General features: G+C 37.6%; 1 protein-coding gene and 1 non-coding gene across 3 annotated transcripts in view; both read left to right on the forward strand.

Moving 5' to 3' along the window:
* LOC131671609 (mucin-5AC) overlaps nt 1–21,349 on the forward strand; it is a 76,690-nt gene that overhangs the window by 41,735 nt on the left and 13,606 nt on the right. For both annotated transcript variants that reach the window (XM_058948168.1, XM_058948167.1), the window contains 2 exons: nt 1,639–1,694; nt 17,071–17,111. In XM_058948168.1, the coding sequence (XP_058804151.1) occupies nt 1,667–1,694; nt 17,071–17,111 (69 nt within the window). In that variant the 5' untranslated portion in view covers nt 1,639–1,666. The remainder of the gene's footprint in view (nt 1–1,638; nt 1,695–17,070; nt 17,112–21,349) is intronic.
* On the forward strand, nt 803–875 carry Trnaf-gaa (transfer RNA phenylalanine (anticodon GAA)). The gene has a single exon. It is a non-coding gene; the product is annotated as a tRNA-Phe (tRNA).

Here is a 21,349-nt window from a genome sequence, read left to right on the forward strand (position 1 = left end):
CGTATGTCGTCTTTCCTATACCTATATATACATGCATACATGCTTGTCCCTCGCGGCTGTCTTTACACTCTATACGATGGATTAGTTATGTGTTTGATGTGCGCGAATGATTAATTTGATCTAGATTGAAGTTCCGAGATTACGTATGTATCTGCTGATGAGATCAATTTGATTAGGTGGAAATGATATGGAATGTTGCACTATTAACTAGATCTTTAAAGTCGTATGTACTGCTTGCGTAATAATCGAATTATTGGTTCTTACAGTTATCGATTTTATTAATATCTCAACTTGTATTTTCAAATAATGCGCTGCATTATAATTGAATTGCTTTAAAACGGATTAACGATGTGGTTGCGGCGCGTGCAGTTATCGAGATAATTTCTTCATCAAACACGTGTTATAATTAACGTTGAAACTTTGAAAAAACGGAACGTTATTTTATATAAATTAAATGTTGTAAATTCTAGAGATAATATTTATTTGAGAATTACCAATGACTGGATTGCATATAAATAATAATAATTCGATAATCGAAAATTACTAAATTGAATAATGTAAGATGCTACAATATATTTTATATGCGAGAAAACTAAATACCAAGGTGATAATAATCCAGAATATAACAATATAGAAACTGTCGTCTCAATGTTTCCGTTACGGAGGCCACGTGCGATACAGTCTGAAATTAGCCTGGGGAATAGCCCGTGAAAGTACACGTAACATCACTGAATGTCGAGAGAGGGAGCAATTGTGTGGTGGGGCAAGCACCAAGTAAGGCCGGCAACAAACTACTTGACAAGCCGAAATAGCTCAGTTGGGAGAGCGTTAGACTGAAGATCTAAATGTCCCCGGTTCAATCCCGGGTTTCGGCAATTGTCAAATTTTTTTTAAATTTTTTCCTTCTGTTCTTTAGTTGTGCAATTTATAGTATATAGTGAGTTATTGTTTTAATAAAGTGACTTTTTATTTCATCGTTAACAATCGAAAAAATATTACTTTTTTATTAGATATCGATTATTGAATTTGTAGGAAAATATAGCCCAATGTCCTTTTTTCTCAAAATTAAAAAGTAACAAAATAAAATTTTCTTATGATATTGTCCATTAAAATAATTTAAAAAACTTATAGCAACCTTCTAGTTTCTCAAAATATGTTTGTGCTTTAGGCAAAATACATTATGTCATTATCGAGTCGAAGTTGTAAAATTTTACCTTGCAGTTCACCCTACTTTCAAATTAACATAATTATTGCACCGTATACCCAAGTCACCAAATTCAATTTTTTCACGATAATGGAAGTCAACCATATTCTGTAACGATATCAACACATCATATTATACAGCTGTCGCGTCACATTTTTCCGTGGTTGTTCTCTTAGCTGCTGCGAATTCTTTTTTTTTCTTATTCGTTTACTCTGCCGACATCTTCAACATTTAATAGTAAAAGTGTGGTAGTGCAGAATACTTATCTTTCGTGATTTATCATAGAAAATGCATTACTATGACTCATTTTTAAGGCGGATTGCAATATGTTTGTAGTATCCAACTTGAGGCATACTTTTGATACGATTTCCACTTAAATCATTGTACGCAGCAAGTATGAAAGTTTTTATTAACGTTTCGTTATTTCTTTTCAGGCTTCGCGCTGGCGCCCCGATCGCAACAATGATTTTCAAGCTATTCCTCTTGCTATGTAAGTATTATTGTTTTAGCTTTTGAAAAATTGAGAGATGTTGATGTGACTTATTGTTATGCCAGTAAAGTGTAAAGCTCGAGTCCAAAAGTTGATGTGTATTAACTTTTTCATAAACAGCTTATATGTGAAGACGGGAAAAAGTTCATTTTTGGCATTGAATTTTGATGAAATGATATAGTTTATTTGAGATAATAATTTTATGATATTGCAGCTCTCATGAGGATACGCTGTTGAATAATTTAGAAAGTGTTGTGAACATTTAGGATGAAACAGCATTCAAAGCCGATAATTTGCAAAAATTATTTCATCAAATTCAAACATCTATACTTTGCAACTACTATGGACGTATCAGAAAGCAGCTTATTGTTTAAACATATTTTGAATGGAATAGCACGGCAATTTTATTCAATAGGTATGAGTAAAGATGAACAGGTGTCATGAAAATTTTCATAGCCGCCTTTATGTGATGTTGAAAACTAACTCTACAAAGCGGATGAAGTAGCTAGTATTTCTCTCGTCATATTCCAAGTTAGATCGTAAAGGGGCAATTAAGGCTATCTAGAACAGATTCATTCATAATATTCCCTTGAAATCTCTTGAAATGCTACAAATTAAATCATACACGAGTTTAGTGAAGCTAGAACACGCGTGGAACTATTAGTAACGCATGTGGATATTTCTCTTTCTGTTTTGTTATTGATCATTGCCTAATGAGACCCATTGTAATATCACTGGCTAAATGATTAATGGCTAATTTCAAGGTTAAGTTACGCCGCCGGCACACGCAGTGCACACGGATGCTCGCCGGAAATTTCGTTTCGGTACAATGTAGGTCTATCTCTCTCTCTCTCTCTCTCTCTCTCTCTTTTAGGGGCGCTCCGTGTGCCGTGACGATCAAGAACGCGATAATGGAATTGCACGAAAATTGGGAAACTCGGCTTCTGCCCGCGCTCACCTTTGTCTCTCGCTCTTTCTTACTCCGCCTCGAAATTATTTGCAACCTATGCGTAAGAGCTTTCTGTGTTTGTGCGGCTGTACGCGCGTACGCGTAGACGCACGTCTGCTACGTGGAATGAATCGGGCAATATATTTTTTCCGCTCGTTGCTCTTTCGCAAAATATTTTTACTTGTCTTGCGGTAGTGGCACAAGGTCGACGATTTTTTTATTCTGCGGGTAAATGTCTTCTATTCTTGTACTACTGTTTTGAGTTCTGAAAAGTGCTTTACTAGTGAAGTATTTAGTGAATTTTTAATGAAATTTCGTCCAATAAAACCAACGTATTATTTTAAAAACATAATCGTATCGGATATTTGATAGTTTTGAGGATAACATTATGAATTTTCTGAAGTATAATCAAATTGTTTTAATTGGTCTGACAAATAAATTCTTTTCCTCATTTTGTGGATTGAAATTAGTCGAAAACAGCCAATGAATAAAAGAAAATTAGGCAGATTGAATTTATCAAAACATGTCAAATATGCAGCTGCAATTTTGATGTAACACAAATAATAAGTAACGCATATCACTGGTGCGATTGAATCAGTTAAATTGCTTCAGTGTATACATACATTATTTACATTATTCTTTGATTACAAAGAATCTAATAGTAATTAATTCAAAATGATCAAATTGCAAATTGAACTTCGAAGAATATATAATTTAGGCATGAGCCATTGGAATCATAAAATAAATGAAATAATAAATAATGAATGGTCTTCGTTGCAATAGGTGTTAAAAATTACTTCAATGAATTTCTAATGCATAGAATTTATATCTGATAAATTGAAATGGAATGAAAATAATTCTTGAAAATAACGAAAATTACAATTATAAAAGCGACGAAGAAATGTCATAATAAAACGTATAAAGAAAGAATGTCAATCTCTTTGGAAATTCAATTATAAGAGCAGTCTTGGAACTCATAGAGCGCGATTTGATCCTACAAAAATTTATTGGTCTCCAATAAAACTCAGCGCAGTCTGCTGCAATTCTAGCACTTCACACCTCTTTAATAAAGGCAAAAAAGGAATGATGCCAGGGGGACAACACAGCACTTATTCAGCGATCGGATCGTACGATCGATCGCGCAAATTTTCGCGCCGTTAGCTTGAGCACCGCATCGCAGCAGTGGTGGCCGATGGCCATTTTACAGATTACGATATCTTCTCGTCTTACGCTCTGCAACTTGGCTCTTAGTGCTTGCGCGCTAACTATCCGACATAGCCGCGAGAACTTTTCTCTTGACTCTTCGAACTTTTTCAACGACTCTAGGCGATTGTTTTAAGTAATGGCTGAAAACTTGGCTAGCTCTCGATCTCCTTTCCCTTCTCTGCGTATACGGATCAGTACAAAACTACTTTTTTTTCTCTTTTACTTATTTTACTTAATTGGCTCACTCGTCAACGCTCGGTTATTCCTCTCTTTTGTCAAGTTGCTTCCTTATCTTTTTCCAGGATTTCACTGACGAAAGGTTTGGATTAAAAGTGCCTGCTCATTTGCACAAATTAAGTTGCGTATTTCCATAGAGTTGCATAAATCTTCGGCTTACTAATTGTCGTTTTAACTAATTGTCGTAACGCTTATACCTATGTAGGATGGTTTCTTGATTTCGAAATATTCCCCCCTATCAGTGTATTATATCAATTAAGTATACTTAAATAGTGCACTATAGTAAAACTAATCGTTCCATGTAGTTATCAGAAATTTTTCTTAAGAGAACAATTTTACTTTTTGTTTATAATGGTACATATGTATTGTATTGAATCTTGCATCATGAAAATCCTATATACACTCCACCAATACTCGTTGCACGATATTTTTTCTCTACCATAGAAAAAAAACACTCACAAGATAAACACAACAACAGGCCCTCGTCAGCTCGAATCTCGTTTATGGGCTTTCCGTAAACAGAAGATCGCTCGATTCCGCGCACTGGCGAACTGCAGTCTGTTTCCCTCTAATAAGCGGCTAGGCGGAAACAATTGGTCTTTTGTTATTTTTTTTTTACCGTGCAACAGTCCGGGCATCTGAAAGCTATTGAAAACACGGAGAATAGAAGCCGACTGTATTGCGAGCGCCTTCGTCAAGGCCGCGAAATTCCCTTTTTCTCGCTTTCTTAGTCGTGTGGGTGAGGAGGCGCGCTTATAATTGACGAGCAGACACGAGATTTCTTCGACACGCGCGCGCTGCGCTCTACCTTCAGCCGTATTACCACATCGGGGTAAATCGCGCAAAGGTCACCTCCCTTTGTATCTGGCTTATTCTCTTCTACCGGTATACAATGCGATACTGTCGGCTTAATTGAGTGGCGCGTGTCACTGGCTGTTTTATTTATAAAGCCGTTTTCTCATCGACGCCGCTACCATGTTTAGCTCGCGCTAGAGTAATAAGAGATAATGAGGTAATTTTGTTTGTCTGGGTGTGTACCCGCGAGCAAGGTGCTGATCGTATTATCTACGATACACGGATTTTCCACGTTTTTTTACTGCTTCGACCCGCGAGTGCTCGAATATTTTTTTCTTTCATTTAGCTGTCTGCACGGGCAACAAAGAGTCTTCGTTTAATGACTTTGCAAATGCCGATTGTTCAAAATGAACGCTTAGCGACGTACATTTCTAATTAAGATAAAGCACGAACATTTGTTTAATGGGGTATTATATACAGTATTTTCTCCTCGTGCATTATCCTCCCGTTCAAAAATTCAAGAATAATGTTATCCGACGTATATGCAGGAATAATATTTTTCAAGGAGATATTACGTAAGCCGCGAATATCAAAACTCATCCATCACGTATGCACAGAGGCAAAAGGGGATCTCTACGCGTAAAATAGAATGCCGTGACAATGAAACTTCTTTCCGGTGAACACAACGTCAGACGTGTCGATGCTCCTATTACTCGCGCGAGCATCGAGATCGAGCTGCGCCTCTCCTTCTTCGTAGGAATATACATGTAGCGCGCTTCATGCATTATCCGACAGTTGCGGCGGTTGGTGAAGCTGCACGATGCTTCCTGATTTACGCGTGCGCTTGCGAAAGCAGCTACGGCGCGGTAATGCGGTCTCATCAGTTCATCCTTGTCTGCGCGCCTATTGGAAAAAGGCTTCCTTCGGTATATGCATTCCTATCCTTCAACGAGCAAGAAAATGAAAAGAGAGAGAGAGAGGGAGAGAACGTACAGCGCAAACAGCATTCATTGATCAAACAGCTTTTTCTTCCTCACGGCGTATGGAGTTTCGTCTCAGATTACATTTTGCGTTCGGTGATTCAATATCGTGAACCTCGGCTTATCGATTATTAAATTTTTGTAGTGCTTTCATTTGCTTTCTTATTTTTTTATGTCAAAGTGTTTTGCCTACCGCACGTTTGTCATATATGGATGAATCCATTATGTATATTTTCGGGTAAAAGGTTTATGAGCACACTACGCAATGAATAATTGAAGCTTTGTGCAAGCGAGAGATTTGTAATGACTTACACGTACACGCCGTGGATGCTCCAAATTGATCCGTCACGAATCTTTAATTGTTACTAATGATCAAATAATCACTGTTTGCACGCTGAATTTTACCGTTTGCACATGAGTAATCTATGTACGGAGTAAATTTACCGTTAAACCATTGAGCAACGCTCGCAAAAAAATGCACTTTTCCCTACCTAACGATAAATAAATAACGCGTTCAAACCGTTCAAAAAATCAAATATGAAGGGAGAGTAGAATGTAAGAGAAGGTCTATGAAGATGATTTTATTTGCCGTCTATGGGGGTTTGCGTAACTTTTAAGTAACGAGATATAGCCGAGCGTTATATATAGGGTCGCGAGGAGAGGACGCTTGAGTGAAAAATCCTCGATATCGAAAGCGAGGAATCGTTTTCATTCGGGTAAACCGAGCCGAAAGTCACGGAGGTAAATATTAATTTTTCTGTTTTATCCAACACGAGCTTCGTGTATTTTCCTTTTAATTGCAAGCTACCTGATTGGCGCATTGAATTTCGTAATCTTCATCACGTTTTGAAGGTAATACATTATTCAATAAACCAATAAAAACACATTTGTTTGCGATTGTGAAATATACGAGTGTTTATAATGTCTCGGCTGTGACAATGTAATTTTTTTTTTGTCATTGAGATATTATTTGATTTATATAATGGAGCCACGCTTAAAAGCAATTGCATTAAAGATTAAATGAATTCAAGGAGATATGATGACGAATTGAAGATTTGCAGATAACGGTTAGCTGCTGATGACTCAATAAACTATAATAGTGCAATCACAGTGGACTAGTCTCAAAATTTGTTTGAAAAAGTATTTATATAATTTAATACTCATGCGATATTCGTTAAACTTTCATTTTAAGAGAAACAGGCATTCTACGGTTAACACCCGTCATTCAGTCGAATTTCCCTGTCACAGCATACTGATTTTTTCGTGATGAAATAAATTGAATTATGAAGTCGACAACATAGGCCCTCCGATGTTATCCGAGTTATTATAACAATCGTGTCTCGATGCATCGTCATCGTAGCTCGTTACCATACATCTCTGATCATCGGGCATCGTCATCGTCGTCACCTCTCATCTCTCGTCTAGACCGTGGGATAAGTGCGAGACTCTTTCACTTTCCACGCTAATGTATATATACATGATATTTATTTTTCGTATAATTAAAAATATTTTTTTCCAAAACTTTCAATAGGCTCTTTCGAATAAAGATATTATTTGTTATATAGACGTTGAAAAAAGGTATCGAGTGTTCGACATGACTTGTCGATTTATTGAACGGATAACACGTTTTTTCCATTCGTGAGAATATGTTTTACGATCGTGAAAAAAAGCGCGAAGCTTACTTTATACGCAAAGATGAAACATTGAAATCGTAAAGTTTCGCGTTGAATTCGCTATTTTAAAAGAATAATAATAATATCGTTGGAGCGAGCGAGAGTGCGACAAATGAATGTATAAATCCTCGGCCGCGCTCTCACTCTGCTGTCTCGCGCGCGGGTAAAAGTCAAGGGGATCGCGCCGCGACGGTGAGGCCGTCGATCGCTCGTCGTGACCTCGCAAGCCGCAGCCCAACATAACGGAGAACGTCTTCTTGCGGCGGCCAGAAAATATGACCTTATAAACGCCGCGAGCGTCGCCAGTTTAGTCGGACAATGCGCCTGCCGACGCTGATCTTACGTCGATTGTCGGGCTTGTGCTTTGTGCTACAACTTTCCTCTACACTCTGCGCGATGTTTCTATGAGATTCAGGATTGATCGAGAAAGGGAAGGGAAGGGAAGGGAAGGGGGATACGAGAGGAATTCGATGCTCTTGCTTCGCCTTTCGATGCTTTAATCTTAGTTTTATGATTATCCTGGTCGTTAGGAGCTGTGAGCATAAATATCGATGATAAATACATATCGCTGCTGATGTACTTCTTTTTACTGTTATTGTAATTGCAACAACTGTCGAGTACCCCGCTGATGAGGGATCCTAATGGCAATGCATCGCACATAGGAACTACGTGAGTCCCCATCCTGATTTCAATTTATAATTTTGATTGATACTCTAAAAACCTATAACTCATTTTTAGAAAGTGAAAGTGACGACTCTAATTGCAAAAAGTGCCTCTGTCGCTTTTTCTCCTCGTGGACGCCCTCAAACGGGTATATAAGGGCTGCGTTCCTTTAGGCAGGCAGTCTAGTTTTGTACTTCGAACTAAGAGCGTACGAGGGTGTTGAAAAAGTAAGGTGACTTTTCAATTTTTACGGGCTACGTACATTCAAGTTTTGAATTTTTGTTGTTGTGTTGGTATACTCGCCACGATCATATATTCAGTTTTGACTATATAGCACGTCTTGTTTTTCTGGCAGAGGCGTCAGAGGTTAGAAGTGTCTGGTGTGCTCGGCGATTTTCTTCTATCGAAAAGAATAGAGCAAAGCGTTTGCATTAAATTTTGTGTGAAAAATGGAATCCAGTGCTCTAAAGCTCTTGAAATGTTGACAATTGCATACGGTGAGTCTACTCTCAATAAGAAAAATGTGTATAAGTGGTATAAGCTGTTCCAAGAAGGCCGAGAGAATGTTGAAGACGAACCTCGCCCTGGACGTCTCAGCACATCAACAACAGATGGAAACGTTGTAGCAGTGAAAGAAATTGTGTTAAAAAATCGTCAAATCACCATCAGAGAAGTTGCAGAAGATGTTGGTATATCGGTTAGCTCATGCCATGATATTTTTTTAGATGTTTTGAGCATGAGACGTGTGTCAGCGAAATTCGTTCCAAAATTGCTTAATTTGGATGAAAAGAACCACCGCATGACCATCGCTCAGGAGATGTTGAATTAAGTCAATGAAGATCCTGATTTTCTCAAAAGGATTATAACTGGTGATGAATCGTGGGTATGTGGTTATGATGTCGAAACTAAAGTCCAATTGTCCCAATGGAAGACCCCAGAAAAGCCAACACCCAAAAAAGCACGCTAAGTTCGATGAAATGTCAAGGTTTTGCTCACTGTCTTCTTTGATTACCCTGACGTAGTTCATGAGGAATTCTTACCACAAGGTCATACGGTCAATAAGGAGTACTACCTTGAAGTTTCGCGTCGTTTGCAAGAGGCAATACGCAAAAAACGTCCGGAACTTTGGAAAAACAATTCGTGGATTTTGCATCATGATAATACACCTGCTTATTCGTCGTTGCTTGTGAGAGATTTTTTGGCCAAAATCAAGACCACAAGTCATGCCTCAGCCTCCATATTCACCGGATTTGGCTCCTAGTGACTTTTTTCTTTTCCTAAAACTTTAGAAACCCATGAAAGAACATCGATTTTCAATGATTGAGGAGATAAAAACTGCATCGCTGAAAGAACTCAAGGCTATACCTCAAAATGATTATTAAAAGTGCTTCGATGATTGGAAAAAGCGCTGGCACAAGTGTATTATATCTAACGGGGATTACTTTGAAGGGGACAACATAAATATTGATCAATAAATAAATATTTTTACAGTATCCATCAAATTCATAGATGAGTTTATAATATCACTATCTCAACCTTTCCCTGATTCCTCCGGTTGCGTCACTAAAGATTTCACGATACGACAAACGATCAATGTTATGTCGTCATTATTGTTCTAATGTTTCACGATAATGACGATAGATGCAGTGACCGTGAGTAATAAATACGCCAACGAAAACGTCATTGACACAAAGTTATATGGATAAAATCAGTGATTGTCATAAATGACATTTCGCGTTCAACGAATTAATTCTTTTAACAGTTTCAAGAATTCGTAAATTAAAATATGATCTTTCAAAAACTTTAGATAAGTATGCTAGAAAATAACACACACACACACACACACACACACACACACACACACACACACACACACACACACACACACACACACACATATATATATATATATATATATATATATATATATATATATATCCTTTAAATCGACAAGACAACAAGACGGTGTAGAATCAACCGTAGAAGCATCAGGCGCACGCGATAATTATTATCTTCGAGTCACTTTCACGCGGGGCATTATATACTCCGGATTGCGTCGTTTCACGCTTGCGCGCGCCTACGAGGCACCGCGATCTTCGGTTCACCTTCTCGCGCGCAATCTTATTCACGAGATCGATATAGTACCCGTTCTAAATTCAATGGCTTATCCACTGTACCATCGCTGTCTTGTATGAGTATATTTTTTTCTTTCAAATTAAATGTTAAGAACAGGACTTTTGCATCCATCTATTGCTCGGACTACATTTTCATTTCACGATTCGCTCGTCCGATAGATATTCAACTTTCTAATTTCAGTCAGAATTATCATTTTTACAACGAAATTAATTAACGTTAATATACGCGACACCATGAATTTTAAAATTTGTATATATATGCAGCAACGAGATTCGAAATAAAGTCTACTTCCTAAATATATTTGTAACAAGGTTGTCAGCTGTCACACTGGATCTCTTTCTCCTAAACGATGTTAAACTGCATTCGTCACATGGACACGGCATATGTTAGGAATGAAAAAAAGGCAAGTTTCAATTTGATTTTCCATCGCAAGCGTCTACGTAAATGATTAAATCCTTAACGACTCCCAAAGATCATTTCCACGTATTATCAGCTCTGTCGTGATCAATCTAACTTGAGCACTGAAACGCTCACTTCCTCAAGCATAAGAGCTGGATGGCTCGAATTACTAGAAATCGAGGCGTCATAACGCGAAGACAATGTATGAAAATCATGATTCACGTGTATTATATTGAAAGATGGCGTGAGTGCACGTGGGCGCTCTTGGTCTTCCAAAAAACCTAACGAAGCTTATGTCTTCAGTCACAGCCGAGTAGAGCACGTGAAATTCAACATCCGATTTTCCGCTGGCAGACCTTGCACGAAACAGTTCACCGGTTAAGACGCACGTACGGTTTGCTCTTCGCATTTTCAACCTTCGGTGATTATCGACCTTTATGCCCGGAGGTATCTTGCATTCATGAGATTAAAATCAAAAGTTTACGTGTAAGTGGGTCGAAATTTAAAGGAGATCAGGTTTATTGATTAACAAGCTTCTTTTCTCTTTCGAATTGTACCTACAACGTTTTCGCCGGTAAAACATGGTATTACATCGTCGCGGGTGAGTTCCGTTTATTTTATAGCCTTTCTATAGCCATCCGCTTGCACCAACGCACTGATGAATATCCAGGTGATAAGCTGGAGTGATGATCCGGTTACTGACACGTAAATACGTTGGTTTTCAAAACGGGCACACACGCAATCTCACGCATTGCACGCAGTGCGACCGGCAATTTGATCATGAAGTTATTTACAAAGAAAAAGTTATTTATATATATAAGTGATGTATTATTACTGTATATGAGATGGGCTATCAAATAGAACTTCAGAAATCAATTGTTTTGATATAACTTTGGCTTCTACAGTGAACATAATTATTGAGTATTACTATCTAAGAAATAAATGCATTGGGTACTATCTTTTTCCTCGTTTTATTGTTATTTCATACTTACAATCTGATGAATTATATCACGCATCAACTGCGAGGACTATTATTAGGGCTCCTTTTTCTCACACCATTGATACTTGATTTTCTGATGAATATCAAAGTAGCTGTTACAAAGCAGAGATGCTTGCTTAAAAGTAGGTTGATTTTCGTTATTATTCCGTAATTAAGACACGGCCTTGAGAAATTTTACATTACTTTTGAATCGATTCTTCTCGATTCAAAGGATACCGGATTTCAATTAGAATGTATATTAATTGACGTAACAAAAAGGTGCCATTTAATTGACAAGCAAGTCTTTTTTGAAAATGCATACTTGTCACATAATATATCATTAATGGATGTGTTAATTTTATGTATCCATAAAAATTTTAATTTCATACAACAAAGTAAATTGAAATTACGAATGCAGATCTTGAGCACTTAAGTCTACATTAAAAATCCATCAGCCCTTCTTGCCGTCACCACATCAGCGCCAAAATGATCAAAGCTACTTTTAAGAATAACATCCCGCATGACATCAATAAGAGAGTATAGAACGTGACGATCAAAAATGATTAACCCGATTGACGCGAGCAAACAAGCGAGCCGTCAATCAAGCGCATAGAATGTCGCGAGCGAGCAGCTCGTCAAAGCTTTCCAACGTTAATGGAGACGTCGAATCCAGCAACACGTTCGCGTTCACGTATAAGAAGCTTCGGCGGCAGAGAGGCGTAATTGGGAAGCTCTCTCGTTTGCGATAAATTTAATGGGCAATCGCTGCGATCGATCATCCGGCAGCTCTCGTCGCTGCGCTATGCGGGATTTCACGTGTTCCATACGCGATACGAATCGCGCATATATCTGTGTAGCTGTGCTATAGATACAACCGTAGAGCTGAATTGTGATGACGCATCAATTTATGACTTCGCTGGGCGTGATTAGCTCGCGAGAGAATTGATTTTCTCGATTTGGCCGACGTTGCCGTGCTAATATTTCGTTGATTAATTGTCTCGTGCGTATGCTTTCGCGTCCAATTCAATGGATATACTCGTATATATACGCGCGCAGGGAGGAATTTGTTGATGTAGATTTGAAATACAACTCGCAGGTCAGATGTTACTAGAGCGGTGTGGGTTTACGGAACGCGAGTTTAGCGATGAGACCAAGGTGATTTAAAATTATTGGCGAAATAACCTGAATGTCGCAAGTCGCGAGAAATAATCGGCGAGAAGCGTGCGAAAACAACAGGGCACGCGGAAAGTACGTATACGTATACATACACGTGGAATGCACGAGCAGTGTGTGATCATCAATGAATTTCAGGAATCGACGGCGCGCGGCAAAACGATGGGTATACATGCAGGTCTCGTAAATACGCTTACCGTCCTACTAAAATGGAGAGTGGGAGATAGGGAGCCAATGAGCGGGAGAGAGAAAGAGGATTGCAACACATTAATACGTTCGGCCAGTTGCTGGCTGGTGCTGCTGCTGCTGCTGCTTGGCTAAGGTTTTCCAGGACGAAAACGCGGCTTTGCAATGCGCCTTGGATATTTCGTTTGGGATAACGATCGCGAGGCGATCTTGCATTATGATAGAGCGCAAAGCGCCGATGGCTATCTGTCGGCGCCGCCGAGCTCCGCACTGCAACCAGAGCGATGCCACTTGATAACTATTCACCTATATATATCTATACTCGACCATGCGCGCCATTTCGATATACATTTATATATACATATATATAGGTACGCATATATATTCATAATGCGTGCATGTACAATAGCAATCTGCTGCTTGGGATTGTCGGGATATTCAGTACGTAGGTAACATTGTTTCTTGCAGTATATATACTATATAATTGTATTGAATTAAAATTGCAGTGTGTGGCAAATTTCAATTTAAGAATACAATAAAACTGAGCATGAGAATGTCGACAATTTTGAGATTATTATTATTAACAGATTTTGTTTATCAAATAGCATCGGCAGAAGGGTTTAAAATAAAAATAATTGATAGACCGATTGGTTATTCTAACTGAATAAGGCTATACCGAACCGCTGAAATCCACATCCTAGTATAGCATGTTATAAATTGATAACCTGCGGTATTCCAGTTCTCCAGTGACAATGATGCGGTTCAGATCAATGACAAGTTTTTTTTTTATTCAAAATTGATAACAGTCGCTGTTACTTCTATCTTTGACACAACCGGGACATATTTTTTTCTAATTGACTGATGATTTTTTATGATTATCTTCATCTGATAACTTTTTGCATAGTATTTTAAATCAATTGAGCTTTGTATACTGTTGAAATGGTTGCGAAACACAAAACAAACTGAGTAACGGGTAAAAATTAATTATATAATTAGCGAATCCAAACAAGTCAATAAATAAATATTTTCCAACAAAATCATCGGTGGTAAGTCGGCGACGTCAGCGTTGTAATAATTTGCAAAGCCGTTGAAGGGAAACGCTTGACGTTCCGTCAGCCGCAGCGACACGCAAGGCCCGCGTCGATTGCATCGATCATGGCGTGGATTTAGCGAGCTGTATTATACGCATGTGTGTGTCGTTCTCGTAAGTCTCTTTCTCTCTCTCTCTGCTTCGCTGCAGGTGTGTTCGAACGTTGCTTCGGACACCTGCTAATTTATATAATGCTTGACGGCTAATTTTGTGCTCCCTATATTTTCTGCATTACCCTCGAATCGACTTTTATATTTTCATGCAAGGCTATCAATACGCTGAAATTGAATGGAACGATAACTGCTACTCTAGATATTGCTTTGTTAGCTTGGGTAGATTTAGTATTTTTGAATATACTTTTGTTATTAATATACGCAGCTCAAGAGACAGAATTATTTCCGGTTGGTTCTCGATATTCAATTGGTTGAAATATCATAGCGGGCACCGCAAATAGTCTTGCCAACGGCACAAGTGCTGCGTAGGCGCAGCTTGCTCGAACCGGAGCCATCGCCTTCAATTTCTCACCTCTCCCGCGCGGCACGTACTCGGGGCCTTTGTCTCTTGGATTCCGCGCGCTGCGGTTGTTTAAACACCTCGCCCTGTATGTATATAGCTTTTCTCTCGCTGTCGCGTGCGATTTATCCCGCTTCGATCCTCTCTCGGCCGTTTGGCATTGACGCGTCAAGTGGTTTTCCGGGGCGACACTTTGACGTGTTGGCGTGATGCTTTTGAGGCGTGCATTGTACGCCATGATCAATCATTCCAGTCATTGATTGTTAGCGGTTCCGAGCTCTGCTGTACTGCGGAATTTTCGTCATTTGACGGTAACAATACGTATGCACTTGACAATTCTTTTTTTCGTTACGTTTGAGTTGCTGTTGTGATCAACTGCAATATGGATGAATAGGCCGGCTGAACGTTTATTAGTTTATATTTGTGATTTTAAGTATTTAATTTGATCATTCAAGAATATGTTACAGTTCGACCACGTATACCAAGAATTTAATTTTACTTAAAATAGTTTTGGTACGAAGTTGTTTCCTGTCATTATAAGAAGATCTTATTACAAAAGGAATCCTTTCGCATATGTATTAGGCGGAAATTTACTTTACATCCAGATGATTCCCCTCGTTACCGCATGATTTATTGTCACTGTAGGTATTTTAAACTAATTATCTTATTCGCAAATTAGCTTATTTTCAAATTCGTTATACGCTTGATCGTATTGCGGACTCGGAATACTTTTTTCAGCTCGATGAAAAACGTAAAGCTAATTAAGCGAATAACCTGCACGGCGATTCCGTATACATTGCGCGTGTGTGCAACCTTTCACAGCGATAAAAAAAATAGAAAAAAACAAAACAAAACAGCGACGTGCGAGCGGTTCTCGAGTGTGCACGCGAAATATGAGGTGGGTGCGCAAAAAGGTAACTAATGAATTTTCCACGGGAAAACGTATGCAGAGCGCGCGAGCCGAAATGAGTGGCCGACAACAACAGATGCTCGATATCGCCCAGAGGAGCACGAAAAACCACGCGAGGTATGCCAATCGTGAACGCTTGCAGTGCCGTATGCCGCTTGCTTTGGCGTTAGGCGCGCAACGCGTGTAAATGTCACTATGGCTCCTTGTTAAAACAGCCGAGCGCGAGCGGTCAAATAGCCCGCGGGGCCCGAGAACCGCGATTCCTAACTTTCATGCAGTTTTAAGCTGAGCTGCGTTACTTTTTGAGCTTTCGCTGCTTTTATTTTAATTTTTCCACGTGCGTTTTTTTTATGTTCTATTTGCGCTCGAATTAAAATGTGTTTTACGAATGCAGATTTCAATTGAACTAATCGTCAATACAACTGTTTTTGCTTCATAAATCATGTATGCGAATCGAAAATAAAGAATCTCAAACATTATTTTACATAAGAGAAAACATTTTCATATATTTGAATACTTCAACAAATACATTCCGATAAATAAAACCAAGTGTAACTACTCGCGTGTTCAAGGACCGTCCATTATCACACTAAGAACTCGAAGAAAAAAATGAGTGTCGATGAGTATAACGAAGAAGAAGCTTTTTCTCTCTCTCTCTCTTTCTCTCTCTCCCTCCCTCTCTCCCTCTCAATTCGGGCGTAATAACGCTTAAGAACTGGTCCTAACGAGAGCTTCGAGCCAGGCCATATTCCCTCGGAAACTTGCCTCGTTCCGCATGCAAAAGTTCACTCGCTCGATAGATTACGATTACGGCCTAGAAGCTTCTACCGAATCCCCTAGGCTTTACATTCCTTTTTTTCCCTCGACTGCAAGTGTCTACAATATTTAACGTTATGAAATTATTGTCCACTACCACTGGTACCTAGAAATTAAAGTGGTTTCTCTCGGACAAAAGTAAAATGAAGTTTCGGCCGAGTAGACGATTGTATAATCAAAAGTTGTATTATAACAGATAATTAATTGAACGGACTTAAAAGTTTTAAACTTTTGGGTCAATTGAATTGTTACTTCTTTTCATAAAGTTAAAAAATATTTCACAAAATGGGTAACTCGATGAAAGAAGGTATCGGAGGATCCCTTTGCATACAAACTTTTAATAACGAAATTATCTCCATGGTTTTCTTAAAAGGCAGTATTAGCAAAAATTATGCGCAAGACGGCTCGTTGAATGCAAAGTTGTTTGTGCGAGAGAATGTAATGAACAAGAAAAAAGCCGGAACGCTTTTGCTGGGGCGCTGGAGTAAAGCTCTTGTAAACACTATAAGCTATATCCTCTCCTCGTTCTGCAAGGTAAAAGCCAAGTAAATTGATAGAGAATGGCGTTGCCTTTAGTCACGATTACATTGTTCGCGGAGTATGAGCTTCTTTTTTTTTCCCTTCCCTTCTTTCAGCACTTGATTCAATGCTCCCGTTTTTTCTCGTTGCAGGTGTTGCGGCTAGCTTCGTTCCGGGCCACTGCGAGGAAAAGGTGAGTTGACTCGCTTAATATAATTCCACGTGCCTCAGCACGCAGCACTTCGTTAATTTAACCGAGCCTTAATGAACAATTCGCAGGCACTTTGCTTTGACGTAGAGATTTTATTTTTCTCGCGATTAATTCAATTTCTCTTTTTTTTTCATTTTTTAGCGCAGTCAAAGCAAGTACTGCTAAAATCAAATGAAATTGTTCTGAATCAAGTGGTTGAATCATTTCTGGTTTGTTTTAATTTCAAATAAGTTTAAAATGTCAATAAAGCTTGAAGGTACCATTTGAATAAACTATATTTTATAGTTGAAAACATCTATAGTAGATAGAGCATGGAGAATCTGAGCTACTTACCATACCAGTATTCGATTCATTCCTTACAAACACTCGGTAACATTATCAGTCCCTTTGAGCCTGTAGGTCGATGCTACTTTATCGGCCGAGGTATCGCCCTGCTGGTTTATCGATCAGGCCCATACCCCCAGTGTCGGTAATATTACGGTTAATGAGCGTACCAACTCGGTATATGGGGGGGGGGGGGGGGGGTCCAATGGCTCTATGCTAGTTTATCGGTTGAATAACTGGTCGATACCTCCGGCCCCATGTCCTTTCGTTAGCGACTCTCGTGCGGTTCTACTGACGTTTCTGCTTCTCTATCGAGCACTCCCCCGCATGCTCCATACCCCGTGCCTGTGTTTCCAATCGATTCGATGAATCAGAGTCGGTAATAAAATGTGATATCCTATGCTCCGTATACTGAGTTTTTGTACTGACAGCTATTACAACTGTTGACGTTTTATGTTATCAAGGTATAAGTATGTGGTTAAGTCATAAACACTGACGGTAATTATGTTTTATACTTTTCACATGTAGAATATAAGAATATTAGCACTATAGACAAATTATTCGTATATTCATATTATAAACATTAACTCATTTGTCAGAGAACACTCGTCTAATAATGACAGTCTATCAGAAAAAAAAAAACAAGAAGAAGAAAATGGAAAAAGTTTGCTAAATAACTTAATAAATAATCTACCCTTTAAGGTTCACATACCTGGTTATCAGTATCGTGGACTTAAAAGAAAGCTATATGAACGGTTGGCTTGGGAAGATTCCGACATTAATAGTTTAAATGCCGCATATAAAAATAACAACATGGCTTACTCTAAAAATAAAAATATTTAAGCAAGAAATGCTGCAGATAGAGTGTTAGCTGAAAAAACTTGGCAACTTGTTCATAGTTCTGATGCGCAGTTTAGGTGAAAAAGCAGCTGTTAAAAGTATACGCTGTTAAAAAAATCATGAAGGCAAAATCGTCTTTTGGAATGGGGCTCGGGTAGAAGCGTTACAAGGAAAGAAAAACTTTGAGAAAAAAAAAACAAAAACTTTGAGTTTGAAAAAACTGATCAGTACGATAAAAAAAATACAACTCTCTGCAATTATTTGAAATTTTTTATAGAATGCTTTAAATGCAACACGTAAACTTTTGGAAAATGTTGGTGGCAAGAAAAATATAAGTGTATTGCCGATACCCAAATTAGGAGATTTTTTCCCAGCACTTATACCGATTTTTACAAGAATTAGAACACTGGAATCATGAATATCGATTTGATTTTGAATAAAAGTGAAAAAAATATAAAGAATACGAAAAAGAAAATAGCGAGACGAAAAAAAAACTTCGAAGTAAGATAACTTCATCGTCCTTTAACAAATTACGATATAAAATAGTATGCTCGTGAACTACAAATTCCTCATTTTCGAGGAGTTTTTATGAGAAACTGTCTACCGAAACAAGGTCCACTAGTTAAAGAGTCTGCTGTTGTAAATCTTTGATGATAGTTTTCAACCTAGTACTCATAAGATTGCATACCGAAAAAATGGCAAAGATATTTTTTACTTTGACAGCTTTGATGACTTAAGACCTTCGGTAGATCTCATGAAATATTTTAAAGTTGATAAAATAAAATACAATTATAAAAATTATTAATCTTATAATACTTCCATTTTTTGGTCATTTATATTTGAAATTCTTATGTCATTTATTAAAACATTCTGATTATTATCACTTGTATAAATAGAAAGAATTCCAAATAAAATATTCAGTTTCATATAATTCAAGATGGTTTCGAGTTCTTTCCTGTTGTACCACCACGCTACAAATTCATTAAAGTACCTAAAGAGATTATATATCTACCTTTGACTGTTAACCTTATTGATTATTGACAATTTTATTTAGTAAATCAAGATGGAGACTTGATAAATTTTCGAGATGACGTTATCATGTTCATTACGTGTAAAAAGAGTATCGTAATAAGAATAGTTTATAATCTTAAAGTAGGTAATGGCTACATAAGTACTCGATCATGTGCGCTTATAGTCAGTCGACAAAACATTGAGTTTCTGAAGAATCTCGGCCTAAACGTGATCATAAGCATCCCTCAAACAAAAAGGAAAAAAAGAAACTTAAAAACCGTAAAAAATTGGTATGCATATTCATCTGTTGCAATCATCTTAAAGATGGAAGAAATACTTAGCATACAAACTAATCGTCTTCAATGAGTCTATCGCTCATTATGAAATTCATGTGCACCAGCCTTACACCTCACAAAACTTCAATAACAGCGATGGAATCAGAATATCAATCCAACATCAAAATTTATGTCTTTTGCCATCAAAAAGTTCTCTGCATGTTTCAGGAAGACTTCGACTAGACGAAGATACTGCTATAACTGGTACAAATTTTATAAATAATGTTAAATGTCAATAACGTTCTCAATTGTTTGAAAATATTCGCTAGGAAATTAATGCTATTGATAAATATTGATGTAATAATGTTGGATTGACGAGTAAAGTTTAATTTCATTCAATCCGAATCAAAGTAGATTTCTTGAAAATGCTGAATGGCTTAACATTTAAGAAACTAGAAATATCACAGACCAGATTGGTAACTTTGATGGGTAACGATTTTGAATTATACTGAAGATTATCAAAAAATTCTCGTAAATATAAAATATGAACTTATTCTAACACGATCGAGAGATAATCTTAATGAAATTCTACAAAATCAGGTTAGAATTGATAATGAAGATAATTATGAGTCGCTAAAACTAGAACTTATACGAATCGAATGGCTGATGCTTTATGTGATTATGTCAAACAGACATCAGATGCAATTATTAATTCTATTCAATTACCTCATTCTATAATTTTTTGATCATGGGAGTTTTATGAGTATCCAGAACTATTTCAAATACCTATATATATTTGGACAATCAAAACATCAAATCAATTAGAGAAACCAAGATTTCATATATCAAGTTTTCAGATTAAACACAAGTCTATGATAAAACGAAAAATTATGGCAATTTCGAATATTGTAATGGAACGAATGTAAAACTTTTTTTAATTCTCATCAATATCCGTATGGCAATTAAAATCTTGATATTAAAATAATAAATATTCAATGTTATACGATATATATTTGGATATAAAGCAATTCATAACTCATTCACCCTTAATAGTGATAGACTGTTTAAAGCAAAAGGAGACATTGAAACGAGCAGCAGTTAATGTACGTCTAGAGTTTCAAACAAAAGATAATACACCACAGGAAACAGCTGCATATTGTCTGATTTTGTACGATCGTAAAACTTGTATAAGTATATCATAAAAAAAAATTAGTTATTTGACAATTATCATTTCATTTTATTCATTTTAATAAGCATTGACGTGTTCAGGCGTAAACTGGGTAAGTCTGAAAATAATCGTGGTACAACTGGTATAGGATATTAAATTACAAAGGAGAATCAATGCGACTTAGAAAATAAACGACTTTGTAATGTACGTACTGCTTTAAATTTTAATGACGATATTCTTTCAGTAGAACTTAAAAATGTACGTGACAGTCTGACAAAATAAAATAAACTGAATATTATTGAAGTAATTCCTAATCCAGACCGAAATCAGAAGGTTATAAAAAATTTTTGTTTTTTATACACCTTACATTCTATTAGCGACTTTGATTTCGATTGACCGATTGGGAGCATGGGGCACGGAGCTGGGGGCATCGGCCAATTACTCAACCATATATTAGCATGGAGCCGTCTGGTCCGCCGGTACACCAGGTCGGTATGCACATTCATGAAAATCAGTAATATTACCGGAGCCGGGGGTATAAGACCGACCTATAAATCAGCAGAATGCCTGAACCGATAAAGTAGCATCGACCTGTAGGTAGA

This window comes from Phymastichus coffea, unplaced genomic scaffold (assembly GCF_024137745.1).
Source record: "Phymastichus coffea isolate CEN01 unplaced genomic scaffold, Cenicafe_Pcof_1.1 PCOF00130, whole genome shotgun sequence".
Taxonomy (NCBI): domain Eukaryota; kingdom Metazoa; phylum Arthropoda; class Insecta; order Hymenoptera; family Eulophidae; genus Phymastichus; species Phymastichus coffea.